The sequence below is a fragment of the Theropithecus gelada genome, chromosome 14 (genome assembly GCF_003255815.1).
Source record: "Theropithecus gelada isolate Dixy chromosome 14, Tgel_1.0, whole genome shotgun sequence".
Taxonomy (NCBI): Eukaryota; Metazoa; Chordata; class Mammalia; order Primates; family Cercopithecidae; genus Theropithecus; species Theropithecus gelada.
Window position 1 is genome coordinate 106029549 of NC_037682.1, and position 21547 is coordinate 106051095.

At 38.4% G+C, this 21547-nt stretch overlaps 2 protein-coding genes across 7 annotated transcripts; one reads left to right on the top strand and one right to left on the bottom strand.

Moving 5' to 3' along the window:
- Positions 1 to 8672: 8672 nt before the first annotated feature.
- On the bottom strand, positions 8673 to 10733 carry C14H11orf71 (chromosome 14 C11orf71 homolog). Its single transcript, XM_025355579.1, has one exon. The coding sequence runs from the start codon at positions 10459 to 10461 to the stop codon at positions 10078 to 10080; it is 384 nt and encodes a 127-aa protein (XP_025211364.1). The 5' UTR covers positions 10462 to 10733; the 3' UTR covers positions 8673 to 10077.
- RBM7 (RNA binding motif protein 7) lies at positions 10661 to 20020 on the top strand. Of its 6 annotated transcripts, none has more exons than XM_025355571.1 (5): positions 10661 to 10897; positions 11823 to 11985; positions 12899 to 12982; positions 15579 to 15672; positions 17074 to 20020. In XM_025355571.1, exons 4-5 carry the CDS (start codon positions 15595 to 15597, stop codon positions 17434 to 17436), a joined length of 441 nt encoding a protein of 146 aa, XP_025211356.1. In that variant the 5' UTR covers positions 10661 to 10897; positions 11823 to 11985; positions 12899 to 12982; positions 15579 to 15594; the 3' UTR covers positions 17437 to 20020. The 6 variants fall into 6 exon arrangements, with proteins under 6 accessions (XP_025211356.1, XP_025211357.1, XP_025211359.1 ...); XM_025355569.1 differs by having other exon boundaries at positions 10664 to 10897; positions 12895 to 12982; positions 17074 to 19876; XM_025355570.1 differs by having other exon boundaries at positions 10664 to 10897; positions 12895 to 12982; positions 15582 to 15672; positions 17074 to 19876.
- The last annotated feature ends 1527 nt before the right edge of the window (positions 20021 to 21547 follow it).

Below are 21547 nucleotides of genomic sequence, written 5' to 3' on the forward strand. Positions count from 1 at the left end.
TTACAATCAAACAGTGGAATATTTTCATCACCCTCCAAACAATTCCTCTGTGTCTCCTCTTCCCAATCAATTACCATCCTCAAGCAACCCCCGATCAACTTTCACCAATATACAGTAGATTTGTCTTTTCTAGAGTTTCATCTACATAGAATCATATGTATATAGTCTTTTGTGTTCTGGCTGCTTTCAGTCAGTGTGTTCTTGAGATTTATTGATGTTGTGTGTATATCAGCAGATAATTCCTTTTTGTTGCTGAGTAGTACTTCATGGCATAAATATACTACAACTGTTTACCCACAATAGCCTTTAGATAGTACTTTCAGAGAAAGTTGATAAGGTGCACTCTTATTAGAGCCAATTGTGAAATGGAACTTAATATAATATGTGGTTAACTTTTGTGTTTTTATAGCCAGGGTCTCACTCTGTTGCGCAGGCTAGGGTGCTAGGGTGGGTTCTTAGCTCACTGTAACCTTGAACTCCTAGGCTCAAGCGAACCTCCTGCCTCAGCCTCCTGAGTAGCTGGGAGTACAGGTACACACCACCACATGCCAATTTTTTTTATTTTTTGTAGATATAGGATCTCACTAGTTTGCCTGGGCTGTGAACTCCTGGCCTCAAGCGATCCTCCTGCTTCAGCCTCCCAAATCCCTGAGATTATAAGCATGAGCCTGTGCCTAGCCAGGGTCTATTTTTAGTAGCCACGTATAAAGAGGATTTATTGACATCATCTTAAGACCTCATATATGATTTTACACATGTATATTTTGCACAACGATCATAATGATGACCTCCCAAATCATATTATATACACACTCACACAATAACTTAGTTTTACAAATATATTTTAAAATGACTTAAAACAAGCATTGAAAAAAGGCTTCCCAGAATTAAACAACGAAAAAACAAAAACGTCATCTGCACATTTTAAATAAGGATTTATATATATGGATTTTATAGATGTAAACACACACATGTTAAACTAAAGAATGCCGCTTTCTCCAGTTAAAGAGACTACTTGTTGCTCAACAAATTCATTGAGTCCAGGGGCCATAATCTAACCCACTATTGTACCAATACGAACCATCTTTTTTTTTTTTTTTTTTTGAGACCAGAGTTTCGCTCTTGTTGCCCAGGCTGGAGTGCAATGGCACGATCTCGGCTCACTGCAAACTCTGCCTCCTGGGTTCAAGTGATTCTCCTGCCTCAGCCTCCCTAGTAGCTGGGATTACAGGTGCCCACCACCACACCTGGCTAATTTTTTGTATTTTTTAGAAGAGACGGGGATTCACCATGTTGGCCAGGCTGGTCTCAAATTCCTGACCTCAGGTGATCCGCCCGCCTTGGCCTCCCAAAGTGCTGGAATTACAGGCGTGAGCTACTGTGCCCCGCCCAGAAAATACTTTTAAAACTTTAAATTATCTGTAAAATATTTAAATAAAGCTATTACTATTTCTCTTTATTTCTTTTTTTTAATTAAAAAAACTGTTTTTTTTTTTTTTTGTAGAGATAGAAGTCTTCCTATGTTAACCAGCTGGTCTCCAACTCCTGGCCTCAAGCAATTATCCTGCCTTGGCCTCCTAAAGCACTGGGATCACCGGTGTGTGCCAGAGCGTCCAGCCTCTCTTTATTTCTTTTCTTTTTCTTTTCTCTTTTGTTTTGTTTTGTTTTTGAGACAGAGTCTTGCTCTGTTGCCCAGGCTGGAGTGCAGTGGCACGATCTTGGTTCATTGCAACCTCCATCTCCTGGGTTTAAGTAATTCTCCTGCCTAAGCTTTCTGAGTAGCTGGGATTACAGGTATGAGCTGCCAGACCCGGCTAATGTTTGTAATTTTATTAGAGACGGGGTTTCATCATGATGGCCAGGTTGGTCTCAAACTTGTGACCTCAGGTGATCCATCCACCTCAGCCTCCCAAAGTGCTGGGATTACAGGCATGAGCCACCACACCTGGCCTATGATCTTTGTTTTGATATAGTTTAACAATCTTTGTTTGACAGTGTTTAAGAAAAATGATTCAGCAGAGCTAATGCATTTGTTCTTTGGTCTAGGCTATAGCTCCTATATATAATTTACTATTATTTTGAAATGACCTACTGGGAGGACAATGCAAGAACTGATTGATTTATGTTAAGTAGTTAATAATAGTCTAAAGTTAATATGATTAAGAGATAAAGAGGCCAGATGTGGTGGCTCATGCCTGTAATCCCAGCTATTCAGGAAGCTGAGGCAGGAGAATTACTTGAGAGGCCAAGGCTGGAGAATTGCTTGAGGCCAGGAGTTGGAGACCAGCTGGCTAACATAGGAAGACCCCATCTCTACAAAAAAAATTTTTTTAATTAAAAAAAAGAAATAAAGGGAAATTGTAATAGCTTTACTTAAATATTTTATGTGCAATATAATATATTATGTTGTTTTAAAACATGTAAAACAATTAGATGTTACACTTAGGGATACATTAGGGATAGACATGTAGTTAAAGTCGTTTTTTTTAAAAAAATAAAGCATGCACATGCAAAACAACAAATTCAGGACAATGATTATGTTTCGCAGGAGAAAGTGATGTGGGCAGATTATCAAGATGAGTTAAACCAAGGGGATTTAACGTGTGGAGCAATATTTTACTTGAATGGTAAGTACACAGGTATTGGCTGCATTTTACTTACACTGTTTTGTACATATTAAATATTGTGGCCAGGCACGGTGGCTCATGCCTGAAATCCCAACACTTAGGGAGGCCAAGACTGGCAGATCACTTGAGCCCAGGAATTCAAGACTAGCCTGGGCAACATGGCAAAACCCCGTCTCTACAAAAAAATTAGCTAGGGGCTGGGTGCTGTGGCGTATGCCTGTAATCCCAACACTTTGGGAAGCTGAGGCGAGCAGATCACTGGAGGTTAGGAGTTCAAGACCAGTCTGACCAACATGGTGAAATCCCATCTCTACTAAAAATACAAAAATTAGCCAGGCTCGGTGATGGGCATCTGTAATCCCAGCTACTGAGGAGGCTTAGGCAGGAGAATCACTTGAACCTGGGAGGTGGAGGTTGCAGTGAGCTGAGATCATGCCACTACACTCCAGCCTAGATGACAGTATGAGACAAAAAAAGAAAAAAAAAAAAAAGAAGAAGAAAAAAGAAAAAACATTAGCTGGGTATGGTGGTATGCACCTGTAATCCCAGCTACTGGGGAGGCTGAGGTGGCAGAGTCGCCTGAGCCCAAAAAACCAAGGTTACAGTGAATCATCACTCCACCGCACCCCAGAGCCTGAGCAATACAGTAAGATTCTGTCCAAAAAAAAAAAAATTGTATAATGCATCTTTTTAAGAAAAAAAAATCCTGTTAGCCACAGAAAACCCCATGCCAGATCTGCCCACTGGCCACTGTAGCATGATAAGTGGTATTGCATAGTCAACAAGTGAATACTCCCTCCACCACTACATAGTTTTGTGCCTTTAGGCAGTTACTAAAATTCTCTGCAAACTAAGGCCTGAAGGCTAAATCTAGCCCTCTGCCAGTTTTGTACAGCCCTCCAGCTAAGAATGATTAGTACATTTAGAAATGGTTGGAAGAACTACCTTTAACCACTGTTATTGAACTATGAACAGGTTCAACAATTAGCTTTTGCTGCAGACTTATGTTTCTCAAACCTAAAATTATAAGGCAAAATAGCTCCTACATGCCAAACTTATAGGGTGGTAAAGTCATTTCAACAACAACTTAACATTGTTTGAACACCAGCATCTCAAGCTGCTTTATGCCTTCCTATCTGTTAACAGTTAAAACAAGAAGCAAGATCTCCATACCCACACACATTTGCTGTAGATAAATTTTACAAGCTCAAGGTAGAGTTCTAACAGTGTCTTTTAGACCTGAACATAAGTGCAAAGAATATGTTCACAATTCAAAATCCATTTAACTGTGCAATTGAGAAGCTTCTACTTCAATTGGAAGCAATTAATTTGCAATGTAATGACAGGCTAAAAGGCAAATATCAAGACAAAAATGTAATAGAATTGTATAAATGCCTTCCCAATGATGAGTATGTTCAATTAAAATCATATGCCTGTGGATTCATATCAGTATTTGTCAGTACCTATCTGTATGAAAAGACATTTTGAAGATGAAATACATAAAATCTCATTAAAAATCAGAATTTATAGATGAGCGTTTTCTATTGATTTTGATGATAAAGAACACTTAACTTTGTACTTTAGTTAAGTGAAATGGTATCCCTCCAAAAAAGAATTCCATCTTTTCTTTGAAAGCATTAGCACTACAAAAAATTGTATTCAATTAGTATTATACTTTGAATTTCATTTGAACAGATTTTGTGAAAGTTTGTTTTCTCTCTTGTTATATAAGTATTTACATAAGAGCTTCGATTTTACCTGTTGGACCACAAAGTCTAAAATATTTACTACCTAGGTCTTCAGAAAATGTTTGCCAATCCCCATCATAGCATGATTATGAGGATTAAATAAAAGAATCCTTGTGAAAGTGGTTAGCAGCAAACTAGAATATAGTATTAACTTTTTTTTTTTTTTTTTTTTTTTTGAGATAGAGTCTCGTTCTGTCGCCCAGGCTGGAGTGCAGTGGCACCATCTAGGCTCAGTGCAAGCTCCGCCTCCTGGGTTCATGCCATTCTTCCTGCCTCAGCCTCCAGAGTAGCTGGGACTACAGGTGCCCACCACCAGGCCTGGCTAATTCTTTTTGTATTTTTAGTAGAGACGGAGTTTCACCATGTTAGCTAGGATGGTCTCAATCTCCTGACCTTCTGATCCACCCTCCTCGCCCTCCCAAAGTACTGGGATTACAGGCATGAGCCACCACGCCCTGCCAGGTATTGACTTTTTTTAATCCATCATCTATTTTGGGCATAGGTTTCCAGGGATTTTAAAAATTATAAACAGAAAAATGTTAAATGCATTAAATATTTATGTTCATAAATATTTGTCCACATCTTGGATTAGGATCTAACTTTAGGTTGCATTCCTTCAGGCAGGTTGATTTAATCCCTTAAGAAAAATTTATCTTACCATGTTACTCTTATTTGTCCAGGAAACTAGATAATTTTAGACCAAAGAGACTACAAATTATGCCCTTGCCTTCCTGACATGTTCTACTTTTGGATTTTGATTCCAAGGAGAGCTAGCCTATCCGTGAAGGTTACTCATTCATTCAACAGGCATTCAGGCACTCTTTGGGCACAGGATAAATGTAGACAAGTTGCCTACCCTCAGGGAGCTTCTACAGAGGAGAGATAAGACATCGATTACACCTCCATCCCTGGAATTAGATGTGAAGTCTCACCCAAACACTTGAACACAGAGTGAGAGAGGAGGTGCCCTCTGCCTTCCCAGCTCTCTCAGTCAGTATAGTCCATTTTTTGCTTAACCTGGTTAAAATAAGTGTGTTCTTTGAATGTAAGGAGCCATTTACTAAACGAGATGGATAAAAGTTTAACCGACAGAAAATGAGAAGGACAAGCAATTTAGTTAAGGGGACTAGCATAGGCGTAGCCACAGACACAGAGAAGAACAGCAACCACCTGGGGGAATTAAGGAGAAAAGGCTGGCAATGCGGCTTGGTCACACTATGGAAAGTCTTGAATGTTTTTGGAGTGTGCAATGTATTAGAGTTGCACTGCTTCAGTGACTCTCAGGTCTTCGGGAAGTTGAAGGCAACATTTTCTTCCTCTGATTTAGAAGTGCATTTTGAAGTAGGGCAGCCTTCAGATATTCTAGTGAAATAAGGAGCCAAGTAAACTGTTACTTTAAAAAGAAAATACATCATTAGCATTGTTAAGAAACACTTGCACTCACCTATATTCATCAGTGGATGTTCCTAATGTCTGTCAACAGTAATAATGCCAATTTTGATCCTCAGCGTCTAGGGAATCTGCAGCTGCAGGCTGGCCTCCCTTCTCCTATCCACTTGCCAAAGACATTGATAGATACGGGTCATCACGTGCAGTAAAGGCAGGGTTGAACCTTATCAAACCAGGAGTGAGAAAACCAGCCCATCTGCCTAATGAAGAACATTGTTCGTTTAGAGAGAGTCTCCCTCTGTTGGCCAGGCTGGAGTGCAGTGGTGTGATCATAGCTCACTACATTCCTCCAACTCCTGGGCTCAAGGGATTCTCCCACCTTAGCCTACAGCCTGGGACTACAGGCCCGACCCACCGTGCCCCACTCCTAAAATTCTGGAAGCTTACCAAAGTCTGACACACTATATAAAAATCCGTTTCTACCAACTGAAAAATTGGATCCACTAGGGAGCCAGTGGAGCTTTTTAAGTAAGGCATTTCTAATTATGTTTCTGTAGAAGCGAGGCTCCTCAGGAAGGCAGCAGTATGCAAAGATTTTAAATTTATGGACAAAGAAATTTGTGAAACACTAGTTGAAACAACATCAAACAGGTCTCTTTTTCTGAACCTTTAACATGTCCTTACACATTATGACTCCCTAAGAAGGTGATAATGTGCTTGTCAAATGTATTAGCCTCATGTCTTTTTTTCAAAGGTGTATCTTGTATTTCTAGTGAAAGTTCTGTAGAACATACTTTGGAAACACTGAAGTATTTGTCATGTGATCAGAGATGTGCTTTAGGAATATTAATTTGGAGGCTATGCACATTTAGGATGAAGTAGAGAGACAGAGGCAAAGAAAACAGGCTACGTATCCAGGTAAATATAGTGCAGGTGATGAGAGTGATTACAAAAAGGTAACATTAAATACATTGTGAATTTTAATTGGGCAGGACTTTGCAACTGAATGGAAATAGGCAATGAGGAAAGGACACAGGTGGTATAGAGTCATAGGTATTCAAACATACATTTTGTTGGCTAGAAAAATTGGTACTCTTCATAGAAATTAAGAAAACAAAAGCTGCACCTTAGTGGGATCTGGATAAACTTACCAAGGGAATGAAAGACATACAATTAATTTTGCTGGAAAGACAGTTGAACCTTACTCTTTCCTATTGGACTTTTTGCTCTCCTTTCTTTTTCTTTTCTACCTTCTAAGTCAGCCCTCTTAAAGATACCTTTATCACCAGACTGGCTATTGAGGGAAGCAATCTCACTGGTCTCTTTTTTCAATCTTCCAAATGGATATTAAAACAAAATGAAACAAAAATAACACAACTCTTCTTTTTCAGAGTTCTTAAAACTGCTTTTTAGGAGTTTTAGTGCTGATGAATAGAGGAAGTGAATATCTTATTAGGACCCCATTTCAACATATGCTAGCGAGTTGCTTAGTATGATGTAAGAAGTAGGGGCAGTAAAAACAAATTGAAAGTTACAATGGCTTTTTAAAAACTTACAGAAGTGTAACTGTTTGGGACTATTCTTAGAACTCATCTATTTTAGAATGACAACATGCTATGTTTAATCATTGATATTATATAAAAATTCATTTTGTGCACTAATATATGGATGTTTAATAATAAGGTCTGCTCTTGGGAAACTTAGTTGGCTCTGCTTTAGATAATTTAATTAAAAAGGGGTTTATGTTGGTTTGTGCTTCTACAATACAGTCTTTGTTGTGACTCGAGGGTCACATTGTAACTTGAATGCTACTGCACATGTTAAGAACAAGAATTTAGATATCCATTGACTCAGATTTAAAATAATGGAGCATTTATGTGAACAAGGTTCTCCTCTTGCCAAACAAAACACAAACCACACCATTTTCTTTTTTACTGCACATACACTATTATTCAACCAAAGCCCTATTCTTGATGACCCCATTCCAGAACAAACAGAAATGAAGTCACACTCCCACTTGGTCCTCCCTTGTTCTTGAGCACTTTTGTGTACTTTTGTGACTTGTGTTCTTTCATTTGACAAATCTCATCCTCTTTTCCCTCATAAGCTAAAAAATATGCTTTCAAGGCATATTTAGTGCCGAATCATTTTGTAGGTGATAATTATGAGCCAACTGGTCTGCCTGTCACTTCAGCATAATTGATGGCACCCTCTTCCACTCCCAGGTGCCCTTATTTGCTGATATTGTCACCCGATGTGTCATACCTAATTTTTCTCTTCTCATCTGCCGATTCCCCATTTCCAACTTTAACCAAGTTTATTTTTTAAAGCATAGGATTACATACTAAATGGGGAAAAATGAACAAGTCATCCAGTCATATTTCACACTAGGAGAATTCCTTTTACAAAATCCTTCACGAGATTCAGCCTCTATCTGAACTTTCTGGCAGCTAATTCATTACCTTTTGAGGTGGTATTTTCCACTACTAGGCATCTCTAAGTTTTAAGAAAGTCTTCTTTATCTTCAGCTTTAATTTTATTCTTCTTCTCCAGCCTAAAACTCTGTTTATAGTTTGGAATTCCTTTCTCAACCACAGGTTTTTGTAATGCCCAGGTTAAGGGAGCTATTGTATATTACAAACTAACTTCTTTTTAGTTATCTGAAAAAAATATTAGTTATATATTATCCTCGGGAAAGTTGAGAAAATAGTTACTCAGGTCATTTTTTTCTGTATTCAGATGAGGAACCTCATTTGAAAGGCTGCAGGGCTCTATCATTTACTAGCTATATGACCTTGGAAAGTTTATTTTATCTCCTTCAGGCTGTTTTTCAGCAACAAAATGAAAGTCCCCCTTACGGACTGCTGTGAGAATCAAATAACATACAAAGTTCCTTAGGAACAGATACTTTATCATGTTTATCACTTTATTCTAAGTGCTTACTGCAGGCAGTAGCAGGTACAGAGTAAGTTCTCAATAAATATCTCTATAAACAAGAAAAGTCCTAGCACATTGACTTGCACATAGCACTCAATAAAAGGTAGCTATTACTATTCTTTTAATCACTCTTCCTATGATCTGGTTTCTAGAATTCTCACTACATTAATTCACCCTCTTATGGAAGCTATCTTGTTGACTCAACATTCTTAACATGTAGTTCTAACAATTCAATACTATGTGGTGTATGGAGATTTTGCTTTATTTGAACATAATTATTTTAAGGAAGTCTAAACAGACAAGCGTCTGCTGGGAAAAAGCTAGTCTACCTGCTTATATGAAGAGCTGGCACTTACAAAACCCAGTAACTTTCTCACAATACCACCCTTTAAACATTGGGAAATGTATGCTTAAGAGAACAAAAATATCAGCAAATAAGGAGTGATCAGCCAGGTAAGAGAAGAACCAGGACAGTGCAGTATTATGAAGGAAAAAAAAAAAAAAGCCACTGCAACCAGTACTTATCTTTACACAGCCCAGTGTGGTGATTCCTATTCACTTAGTAGCCTCCCCATCTAGAATATACTCCGTGATCTTTCTTGATGGCCAGACTGTGTAAAGTTCATACACAGTGTTTACTACAGGGATCCCCAAATATTGTCAGTTTAATGAGTAAACACAAATTTCAAGGAGGGCACTACAGTGAGATGAACAGTTTTCTGATTGGAGATTGTACAACTAATGTTTTCACCAGTGTACTTTAGGACAGCAGATTCAGATTAAGGCGCTGGGACTGAATGCAAATAGTAAAATTACAAATATAAAGTAAAAATTTGCAACCTTTGCCAAAGAAAGGAATGTAAACTGAGTTAATAATTGGAAAGAACAGTAAGGTTTAGGTTTTGTTCTTATTTTTAGTGCGACTGAGCTTGGAGTTTGTTTGTAGACACATCTGAAAAAAGTGAAGGGAGAGATGGAAGATGGTAAATGTCAAGGAAAAGATGGAAGGATAAATCACTGTAATAAAAAGGAGTACTTTTTCGCCAACAGAAGTAAAGGTAAAGTGTCTGAGTTAACGAATGGATTGTTGACCTCTAGGGAGGGTGATCCCATCAGCTCAGCTTTGTGACGACCTAAGAATATCCCTTCCACCCCTTTCCTGATCCAATCATTCTGGCTGCATAAAACCACCTAAATCAATTAACTGTTACACTTCCGTTGGTGCTAGGATATATTCATATAACTCCCACGTATTAAATGAAAATACATTCATCTAAAAATAAGACAACAAGATTGCTGCTACACCAAGAAAGGATTTTAAAAAGGCCTGTTCACAAGGTAAGTGAGGGCCAGAGGAAAGGAGGAAAGGCGGTCGTTTAAACTGAAATTGGAGCCGCGATGACACCTCCTAATGCAATCAAACGCTGTTGCAGCACACTTCTTAGGAGGTCGGGTTCAACGCCAGGGTAAGGTGAGAATCTGGCCTGGCGGCTCCGGCCCCGGCCATCCGGTTCCCTTCCGTTTATAAAGCGGGTTGGGCTCCGGCCGCCACCATTCACTCGACGGCTCTCGGCACGAACGCTTGGTCGCAAAGCCTGCCGAGGTCCTAGATGAATCGCTTCAGGCCTGGAAACGAGGAAGCCGTCTCCAGAGACCATTGCCAACGCTGACGCCCGCGGTCTGAGGTCGCTGTGGGAAGAGCCGTGGGCCACCCTGCTCCTCTGATCACCGGCGGACAGGGACACATTGTTCAGGGCCATCTTCAAACACCACCCGCAGTATTTGCGTTACGTCCCTTGGTCAAGGCAGGCCCTTCGCGGCTCCCCAGATCAGTTCAGCTTGTCTCGGACCGGGTGACTAACCACACCGGAAGCCATAACTGAGCCTGCGGAAAAGCCAGACACCGCCCTGCCTTTATCGAGCGCTATCCTGGCGAGCATGCGCACTCCGTCCGCACAAGTCGACGCCCGCTGAGAGCAAGCGCAACGGACGTTTGCGTTGGTGACGCCAGGGAGCGTGAGGACGTGGGGCTTCCGTGAATGCGCAGTGGGTGCGTCGGCCACGACCTTTTGGCCAGGTTAGGGAGGGGGCGACGCTGAGATGGGGGCGGCGGCGGCGGAAGCGGATCGGACTCTCTTTGTGGGCAACCTTGAAACGAAAGTGACCGAGGAGCTCCTTTTCGAGCTTTTCCACCAGGTAAGCAGATGAGTTCGGCTCTTTTGCCTTTCATTTTCCGTCTCGCCTAGGGCCTGGCCCAGCGACCACCCCTTTTTGTTTTCGTGGCCGTCAGGGGACCCGACTGGTGGCTGTTTGGGGGTGAAGGGCGCGTCTGGGTTGCGAAACGCTCGCTGGGTGTCGCTTTCCTGGAAGATCTTGGTTCGTTTAGGCCAAAAGTGACGACTACAGGTGGTGGAGGGATCCTCGGTCAAGTTTCGGGGTAATTGGAGATCCAGGCGTCCTTGGGAACATAGTGTGTGTGTAGGGTCTTCGTTGAGCAGTGCTTTTTCTTATCCCTCCTGTTCTCATCTTCCACTTAGGATAATTTGTCTTTGGTGAACTTAATATTTTAATTTATTTGTGTCAGTTTTCCCTTAAAGTTTGCTTATCAAATTGCAACATTATTAAAATATGTAAAATAAAATCGTTAAGTACTCCGTAGAAAAACAGTATTTTAGTGTTGCTATATTAAAATGTGTGGAAAATTCTGAGTATCCCATTCCCCCCATCCCTATCCCCTAATAACTGGTATTGTTTGATTAATCAATACAAAAGTCAGTTTTTGGTTCAAGAAAATCATTCTCTTGTTCTTGATAAATGTTCATTTTCATGGAGTGGCAAAATAATGGCGATTGTTCACTATGCTAAGAGGCCATACAGTGCTGTGAACAGCAAAAGTGATTGTGTTTCCAGTTCCTTCATGGCCCCCTTCCCCAAATAAATCTAATGTTCGATCATAACTAGGATGTTTACTGTAGCCAAAATGGAAATCCGTGCATCATTTTTAAAAGAAGTTTCTGATTACATTTCTGTTGTTTATAAACTTTGACGTCTCGTATTTGTAAAATTTGAGTGTTTTCCTTTAGTTGCTTTATTTAAACTCTAAACACCTTTTTGTTTGTAGGCTGGGCCAGTAATAAAGGTGAAAATTCCAAAAGATAAGGATGGTAAACCAAAGCAGTTTGCGTTTGTGAATTTCAAACATGAAGTATCTGTTCCTTATGCAATGAATCTACTTAATGGAATCAAACTTTACGGAAGGCCTATCAAAATTCAATTTAGATCAGGTAAACGTCCATTGAGGTTAGGGGGCATTGTTTCCTGCTGTTTTTAAATTTATTATTCAGTTTTAAAGAACCTCTTATTTGTAGATGAAACTGCTTTCTTAAGCATTGTGAGTAGCAAACTTTATCTTGAAAACAGGTAACATTGACACATGGATTTTGAAATTATAATTTTAAAACTGAGCTTAAAGTTTCATTTTGGGTTAGTGAAAAGAACATAAACTGTATCACTAAAGAGAGTTGGGCTTGGGTGCTCTGAAGAGAGCTAGGTTTGTTTTCTGAAAATGCTTCTCCTGGCTGCTTTGTAATTACTTGCATATATTTTGATTCTTGATCATGTGAGGATGAAACTGTCCATGTATCCAGTCTTACAATTTAGGGCGGAGATCAGAAAATTGTGGTCAGATTGGATATTTATGGAATGCTTTGTTTTGCTTATCTGATATCATACACTTATAATTTTCACTCTGATGAAGCCGTAAAGCAGTCTACAGCAGTTCGAGATTTTTTTTTGAGTGGGAGTCTTACCCTCGGCTGGAGTGCAGTGGCACAATCTCAGCTCACTGCAACCTCTGCCTCCCAGGTTCAAGCGATTCTCCTGCCTTAGCCTCCTGAGTAGCTGGGATTACAGGTGCACGCCACCATGCCTGGCTAATTCTTTGTATTTTTAGTAGAGATGGGGTTTCACCATGTTGGTCAGGCTGGTCTCGAACTCCTGGCCTCAAGAAATCTGCCCACCTCAGCCTCCCAAAGTGCTGGGATTACAGGTGTGAGCCACCGCGCTGGGCCAGCAGTTTGAGATTTTTCTCTTTTAGATTGTGTTTACCTTTTTGGAGTGATTTCAGGTGGGGAAGACAAAATTTCAAATTAGATTTTCTATCAAGAATAATTTTTCAAATTATTTCACTTTAGGAAGTAGTCATGCCTCGCAAGATGTCAGTTTGTCATATCCCCAGCATCATGTTGGAAATTCAAGCCCTACCTCCACGTCTCCTAGCAGGTAATATTTCTCACTTATTGTTAAGATCACTTATCAGGATTTCTTATAGGGAATAGCCTCAAAACACATGAGCGACATAACCATCCCCACATACGTGTACAGTACATGTATGCACTTGAAACAAAATTTCTCAAAACATTATTTACCCTCACTACTTGCATTACTTACTATTTCATTTAAAAACATTAATTTATTTTACAATCATTAATTGGTTGTTACTTATAGTTAAAAATACCAATTAGTCAGCAGAGTATTGGACTAAGAATTCCTAGAATTGGATTCTAGGTCTGCATCTATCAATTGTGTAATCTTGAGCTAGTCTCCTTTCTTTAGTCCTATCTTCCCATGTGTAAGGAAAAGAAGTTGAATTAAATGATTTGTAAAATCCCTTCAGGTACTGAGTATTAGAAAGTATCATATTTACTTAAATAATTTTATTTGCTTTGGGGAGGTTAATATTTTACCAGGGACAGTTTTTCCCGGTGTATCCATAGAGCTATTTAACAGTCATTTAAGGAAGATTTAATAAATACCTGCCATATCTCAGGTTCTTCACCAAATCTTTTACATGTATGATTTCATTTATTCCTCACAGCAGTTTTATGAGGGTAGAGATTATTTTTATCTCTACCTTATATATAAAGGGAAATGAAAGATGGAGGTTAACTTGCTCAGATTCAGTGGGCTGGGATTCAAACCCAGGCAGTGTAGTGTGATTGAGCCCAGCCACTATGATATATTATCTAAGGGAGCTTAAAGTCTAAATGAAGACACATATATATATTTTTGTGAATACCTGTTCAATTACTGTAATAAGTTCTGTAAAGAAAGAGTAGAAAGGGCTTTGAGAAAATTTTAGGAGAAGGAGATGATATAGATGAATGTGGAACTGAAAGAAGCCAGTGTACCTAGATCCTAATGAATGAAAATGGAGAGCAGTAGGGGATTTTGGTAGATACGCTGGAGAGGGTCTTGTAAACTATAATCAGGATTTTGAGATTTACCCTAAAATCGAGTAGGAAGGCAGTGAAATGTTTTAGGTAAGGTACTGGTAGGAACAAGTTTATATTTTAAGAGTTGTTTGGTTGCAATGGGAGAATGGATTGGAGGGGACAAGAGTGAAAATAGAGCAGTGAGGAAGCTTTTGGTAGCAAAGTATTGATGTTGGAAGCTATTGATGGATGAGGTTGATAGTTTAGATTAAGGTAGTGTCATGAGCTGGAGAGAAGTGGATGGATATGAAGAGATACTGGAAGGTGGATAGTGAGCAAGCAATAGTGCAAAAAATGTACCCTCCCGGTGTTCTTTCTTGTTAGCTGAAATTAATAGTGTTTAAACATTTCTTAGTAAAGTTGGAATTTAAAGCACTTCCAGCCACTTTAATGGAGTCTTCAAAGGCAACCTAGGTAGAGGAAAATAAAGTTTTCCCTCTTAGAATTTCGTGAGGAGGAAAAAACAGGTGCAGTGACCCATTCCTATAGTCCCGGCTACTTGGAAGGCTGTGGTGGGAGAACCACTTGAGGCCTTGAGTTTGGGACCAGCCTAGGCAACATAGCAAGGCACTCTCTCTATTTAAAGAATTTCTTTGGGGGGGGAAAAAAAAAGTACAAGTAAATACTTTGGTTTTAATCAAAGGCTAGAGAGTTTATAATTTCTATACTATAAATTGTATTCCTCCCTTAGCATACAGATAATATAATATAATCTGATTTGAGAAAGGCTAAAATTAAAAGATCCAAACTGTAAGACTAGCCAATTGGTTATAGGATTCTAAAAACATTTTAAAATAATTTAAAACATTTTTAAAGTGAGCTTTTCTGTAGAGCAAGTTATCCCTTTAATAAATAAGGAATAAGGTATAAATCCTCAAAAGTAATATCCTGTGTATGTTACAAAACTCTTAATTCCTTACCTCCCAAAACCTCTCTCTCTTCTGTCTCAGGAAATGTCTACCTAATTGCTCAAGCCAAAAGTCTAGATTTGATCCTTTATTTCTTCCCTCATTCCACATATCCAGTCAATCAAATTCTTTTCATTTTAGTTTTCAGTCTAGGTCTTTGCATTAGCTCAGGGACTGACAAATTATTTCTAGAAAAGGCCATATAGTTAATATTTTAGACTTTGCAGAAGATACTGTTTCTGTCTCTGCCATTGTAGCACTTAAGTAGCCATAGATAATATAAAAACAATGGTGTGGCTATGTTCCAGTAACACTTTGTTTAGGGAAAACTGAATTTGGCAGCTTGACCCACTGGCTATACTTGCTCACTCCTGCACTAGTCCTTCAGCTGGGAAGTTTTTGCCTCTTGGTAACCTCGGTGTTCAGTTCTAACTACAAATGTCACCTTTTTAGAAAGGCAGTCCCTCACCAGCTAAAAGATAGGGGAACCTCCTATCTGTTTCACTTCTACTTGATCTTTAATCAGACATTTTATCACTTACAATCATGAGAAAATATCCTGTTGTCTGTATTCTTATTCTGGCTGCATGGGAGCAGATACCTTGTCTGTGTTATTCATGCCAACGTTTGAGAAATGTGTTTTGCTCATGGTTGTCATTTAGTAAGTATTTAGTGAATGAATGGTTTTCTTTTTAGCAGGTACGAAAGGACTATGGATAACATGACTTCATCAGCTCAGATACTTCAGAGATCTTTCTCTTCTCCAGAAAATTTTCAGAGACAAGCAGTGGTAGGTTGACTATTTTTCAACTTGAGTTGCCAAAAAAAATTCATCCTTAGTTAAAATGTTCATATTGTACCAAATAACTGATTTTTAATTAACTCTGTTAAGTTGGAGGTTTTATTCCTTTAGTCCTCAAGAAAAATTTTTTCTCAAATTTTTGTTAGACTAGCATGATCTTTGTAGATTGAGCACTCATTTTAGTTTTCACTGGGCTGAAATATACACTTAAGAGACTGAAGATAAATAGAAGTCAAACTGCTTTTACATTTGTTTTTCTTTTCAACCATCATTTACTCATTGTCTGATGCTCTTGTACCCTATCCTGAGTGACTTACCATAAACTTGGGTCTTCTAGACCAGTTCCATTTTAAACTTAACCTTTTTTTCTGGTGGTGGTAACATCATCATGAGACTAGGCTTAAAATCTTAGCTATCTTCTACTGTTTCATCTTTGTCATCACTTGTTCAGGTAGGAAGCTGTTGGTAACTATTTGGTACCCAAATCATGATCTTGGCTTGTAGTCCCCAGACTTTTGTATTTCATAGGTCTGCAAAATGAAATATAGACGTGAAAATCAATTTGAGAGACCAGTATAGAGGATGTTACCTTTTATGTACATATTGCCTATTTTTCTAATTTTACTGTAGACTATTAAAATAAAAATGATCATATACTAATATTTTCCACAGGCAGAATTTGGGAACCACCGGTCTAGTCAATTATGCCCCCATTTCCCCCTCCCTAGTTCATCTTGCACACTATTTCAGAATTAATATTAAAATTCTGTTTTGTTTATCTTCTTGCACATTGACTTTCCCTTGTTTGTAAGATAAAGTCAGATTTCTCTAGCCCACTTGTTAGCGATTCTTACTGTCTGATTCCAGTAAACCCTGTAGCCTTACCTTTCATTGTTTACTACTTATTACGATCCGTAACCTGTCTCAACCAGAATTACTTGGTATTCTGTGAACTTGTTCTGTGTTTCCCTCTTATTTTTGTTTGCGCAATTTCCTTTTCTTGGCATATCTCCCCCTTAAAATATTTTCTTCAAATATTCCATCCATTGTTTTAATACCCAGATCATATGCCACCTTCATGAAACCTTTCCTAATGATACTGACCTCCTGATTCTTTATGTTTTTTACACAGTGATTTTTGCATTATAGTCATTTTGTGTGACTTATTCTGAGTTGCATTCTTGAGGACAAAGAGTAGTATGTATGTATATATATTTCGTAGGTATAAATTGGAATGATTGAGGCTATTGTACTACTTTAGTTGTGTTTAATTTAGGATCCCTCTAGGCAAGAGTGACTTTATTTTCTTTCATTATCCATTAACTGACCAAATACGTATTGGCTTTGGTATCTAGAAGTATTAACATTTCTGCTTTTCCTCTTCCTCAGATGAACAGTGCTTTGAGACAAATGTCGTATGGTGGAAAATTTGGTTCTCCACCTCTGGATCAGTCAGGATTTTCACCATCAGTTCAATCACACAGTCATAGTTTTAACCAGTCTTCAAGCGCTCAGTGGCGCCAAGATACACCGTCATCACAGCGTAAAGTCAGAATGAATTCTCATCCCTACCTAGCAGATAGACATTATAGCCGGGAACAGCGTTACACTGATCATGGTTCTGACCATCATTACAGAGGAAACAGAGATGATTTCTTCTATGAAGATAGGAATCATGATGGCTGGAGCCATGATTATGAAAACAGAAGAGACAGTAGTAGAGATGGAAAACGGCGTTCATCTCGACACTAACGTGTTAAAAGGACATTGTTTTTATAGGGTCATTTTAGGCCCTTCGACTAAGTTGATACGGAAATATTTTGTTGAAAAACTGTACAGAGCAGCTTTACAAGTTGTCACATTTCTTTATACATTTTTTTAAAGCTACAATTTAATACACAATGAATTGTGGTTTTATTACATTAATAACCTTTCACCTCAGGGTTTTATGAAGAGGAAAGGGTTTTATGCAAAAGAAAGTGCTACAATTCCTAATCATTTTAGACACTTTAGGAGGGAGTGAAGTTGTATGATAAAGCAGATATTTTAATTATTTGTTATCTTTTTGTATTGCAAGAAATTTCTTGCTAGTGAATCAAGAAAATGTCCAAGTTGACAGTCTAAAATGGCTACTGGTATTTTGTTAATTCAAAAATATAACTTTTCAGTGATTCATTTTACTAACATTCTATTTGAGAAGACTTATTGGTAAAGTTTGGGGATAAAGGCATTGCTTAACTTCTTAGATAATTTAGGTATAAATTCTGTGACATGCTCTTGAGCTTTACCCTAGTTGAAGATACATGTGTAGACCTACACATATTGTTTCACTCTAAAATTTAGAAATTGTTCATTAAATCACATTTGAGGTATAAGTCACTCAGGAAGTTAAAATATCTCTACATGTATATTTTTACCTTAAAAATACAATGTTAGGATAAATCCCCTTTTCAGGAAGAACAAAAGTGTCAGTGCATAGTTAGATAAAATGGTAAAATGTTTTACTGAAAGCATACTTTTTCGGAAAAAAGATTCATGGAGCCTTTAAGTGCTGCCTCTGTCAGTCAAACGTTAAAAACTTTAACATTTTCAAAGTGCCCAGGATGTGTACAAAGACACATTAATGGAGATTGTACAGGTGGTTTTTTTGTTTGAACCTTTGAAAGAGTTTAATCTCAACATTTTCTAATTTTAAAAATTTAAAATCTTGTTTAACAAAAACAATGTATTAAGATACTGTTTTAATTTCATTACAGAATTGTTTATAAAAGTTCATTCTTTGAAAAATAAGGATCCTTTTTAATACCACAGCATTTGTACTGTTCCTTTTTAATATACTGAAAATATAAAAGGAAGGGTGTGTGTTATTTTTTTTTATGTCACTGACTTCAGAGACATTGTATACAAAGAATTACCAACATACTTTTATTCACTGATTGCCTGCTGTTTAGAATGTCCGTTCTTTAATTTTGAGCATCCTGAAATACATCTTTTGTACGTACAGAGCATGATGTTTCAGAATCAGATTTTTAGTGACCCCTCAATTATAGTTTAGAGTACTTTAGTTACCCTCAGTGGCCTCTAGGAGTTAAAGTACACTTAGATTTCCTGTTTATAAATGAATTCAGTTTTTCTGTATCTTAAGTAAATGGAGCTATTCAACTACTCGGTATAGAATTAAGATAAACAATTTGTTTGCTTAAGCAATTTCACAGAATTTGTTTCCAATGAGATTATTATTTTTGGGTGTCTTATCTGTATGAAAACTTAGTAAGTTTGTAGATGTTAACAAAGGTTAATACTGCATGTTTGTGTTTGTTTGTTTGAGGCAGTCTTGCTACGACACCCAGGCTAGAGTGCAATGGCAGGATCTCAGCTCACTGCAACCTCCACTTCCCAGGTTCAAGTGATTCTCCTGCCTCAGCCTCCTGAGTAGCTGGGATTACAGGCACCCACCACCACGCCCGGCTAGTTTTTGTATTTTTAGTAGAGGTGGGGTTTCGCCATATTGGCCAGGCTGGTCTCAAACTCCTAACCTCAAGTGATCCACCTACCTCGGCCTCCCGAAGTGCTGGAATTACAGGCGTGAGCCACTGTGCCCGGCCTAATACAACTTTATCTGTGGGTCAGATCCTTTCATATTGGTTAACCGATAACCCTAACTCAGAATAATCTTTTTCAATGGCGTTTTGAGGGAAGCTTGTGAAGTTCCAGTGAATCTTCTTTTTCACTTCACTTTCAGTGAGCTGAAAGTAACCAAACTAAATACATGTATTGCGTGAAGGGACAGGACAAGACAGCCTTAAAAAATTGAATATAGTTGGTGAGACAACTCCTAAGTACAGGTTGAGCATCCCTTATCCAAAATGCTTGGGAAGTGTTTTGGGTTCTGGAATATTTGCTTTAATGTTTGTCGGTTGAGCATCCCAAGTCTGAAAATCCAGAGTGCTCCTGTGAGCATTTGCCTTGAGTGTCACATCTGTGTTGGCACTCAAAAAGTTTCATATTTTGGAGCATTTCAGATTTCAGATTTCGGATGCTCCGTCTATATCAAGAGCTGCAAGAACAGAAAGGAAGAAGAGACTATTTTTGTGGGAAAACAGTTTCTCCCAGAGTGTTTCCCATGGAACGCTAGTCTCAAAAGGTGTTCTAAAAAAAAAAAAAAAAAAAAAAATCAAATGTGTGGAAGCCATTTTGTGTTATTGCGTGACTGACTTTTACTCAAAAACAGCACTGTAAAATTTCTGACAAGTACTATAGTAAAGAAATCCCTTTATACTTAACCTAGTGTTTTCTACCTTTCCCCATCTAAAATAAAATTTTTCTGCCACTTTCTGATTATGTTGTGTGTGCCCACTTTCCCCATACCCACTGCTGCCATCTTAGAGTAGGCAATTTTCTCAAGAGGATTCTTCCCAGAACACCCTAATGTTTTCCTGCTTCCAGTGTTTTTTCCTCAAATTCATTCCACAATCTTAAGAACTGAAGATGTAAATCTGTCACTCGCCTGAATTAAAGCGTCAGTGGCCTCTGACTTAAGTACAAAGTTCTCAACTTAATATGACCCCTATTTGGCATCTGCTACTTCGGTTTCTTCTGATGACTTCACCGCTTTAGTTCTCATAGTAACTGTCCTTCACTGCTCAATCTATGCACTACTTCCTTTAGAAAGACTTTCCAGAGCTCTGAAATCCAGATTCAGTGCCAAGTTATGTATTCCCCAAATATCTTTATCTCTTACCATAGCCTTTAGACTGTATTATATTTTTCTTTTTACTTGTCTGTCTCCATAGACAGCTCCATGAAGACAGACCTTATCTTATTCATCACCGCATTCCCAGGATCCAGTGCCTGGCATATATTTAACATTGAAACTTTCTGATGAAAGAAAGAAGCTCTGTTAATTGAATAAGGAAAAGGAGGATTCAACACATAAAACTTTGAATAGCCTCTCTAAACCTAAAACATGGCATCCTGAGAATTACATGTCACAGTACATGCATTCTAGAATTCTATTTGTTCATTTTGTCAAACTTCAAAAGGTTTTGGATCTGTGTTCATGAATATGTGTGATTTTGTTTTTATTTTATTTATGGCAGCGCCTCACTCTGTCACCCAGGCTGGAGTGGAGTGGCGCAATCTCAGCGCACTGCAACCTGCACCTCCCGGGTTCCGGCGATTCTCCCACCTCAGCCTCCCGAGTAGCTGGAATTACAGGCACCCACCACCACACCTGGCTAATTTTTCTATTTGTAATAGAGATGGGTTTTCCCCATGTTGGCCAGGCTGGTCTTGAACTCCCAACCTCAGGTGATCTGCCCGACTTGGCCTCCCAAAGTGTTGGGATTACAGGCGTGAGCCACTGACACCCGGCCTGCTTTTGTTTTTTAATTGTAATATCTTAGTTTGGTTTAGGAGTATGGTTCTGCTAGCCTTATAAAATACATTGCCAAGCTTATCATTTTCTATGCCCCCCAAAAAATTGAATAATAAAGGAATTAGCTGTTTCTTCAAGATTTGTTGAACTCATTTATACAGCTATCTGGGTTTGCTTTAGAAATAGCTCTTTGATTCCTTTATCAATTTCCTTTACAGTTATCATCTTTTCAGGTTTGCTACTTTCTCAGGAAACAATTTGGATAATTTATACTTTTCAAGAAAATCAACCATTCCCTTTTTCTGAATATATTGCTATAGAGTTGTACATAGTATTTCTTACAATTTTTGTAAAACTCCCAATATCTCTGGTTATAGTGCAGTTTTAGTTCCTGACAATATATTTTACATTCCCTCTCATCCTCAGATGAGACTGGTTGTGCTATTTTGGCATACATTTTACATTTATATATGTTATAAGCCCTAC

Excerpts from the sequence above, each read along its gene's own strand:
- C14H11orf71 (XM_025355579.1), bottom strand. The coding sequence starts at position 10,461 with ATGGCCCTGAACAATGTGTCCCTGTCCGCCGGTGATCAGAGGAGCAGG.
- RBM7 (XM_025355569.1), top strand. The coding sequence starts at position 10,802 with ATGGGGGCGGCGGCGGCGGAAGCGGATCGGACTCTCTTTGTGGGCAAC. Across the intron at positions 10,898-11,822 it reads TTTTCGAGCTTTTCCACCAG|GCTGGGCCAGTAATAAAGGT; the intron begins GTAAGCAGATGA and ends TTTTGTTTGTAG. Across the intron at positions 11,986-12,894 it reads CAAAATTCAATTTAGATCAG|GAAGTAGTCATGCCTCGCAA; the intron begins GTAAACGTCCAT and ends ATTTCACTTTAG.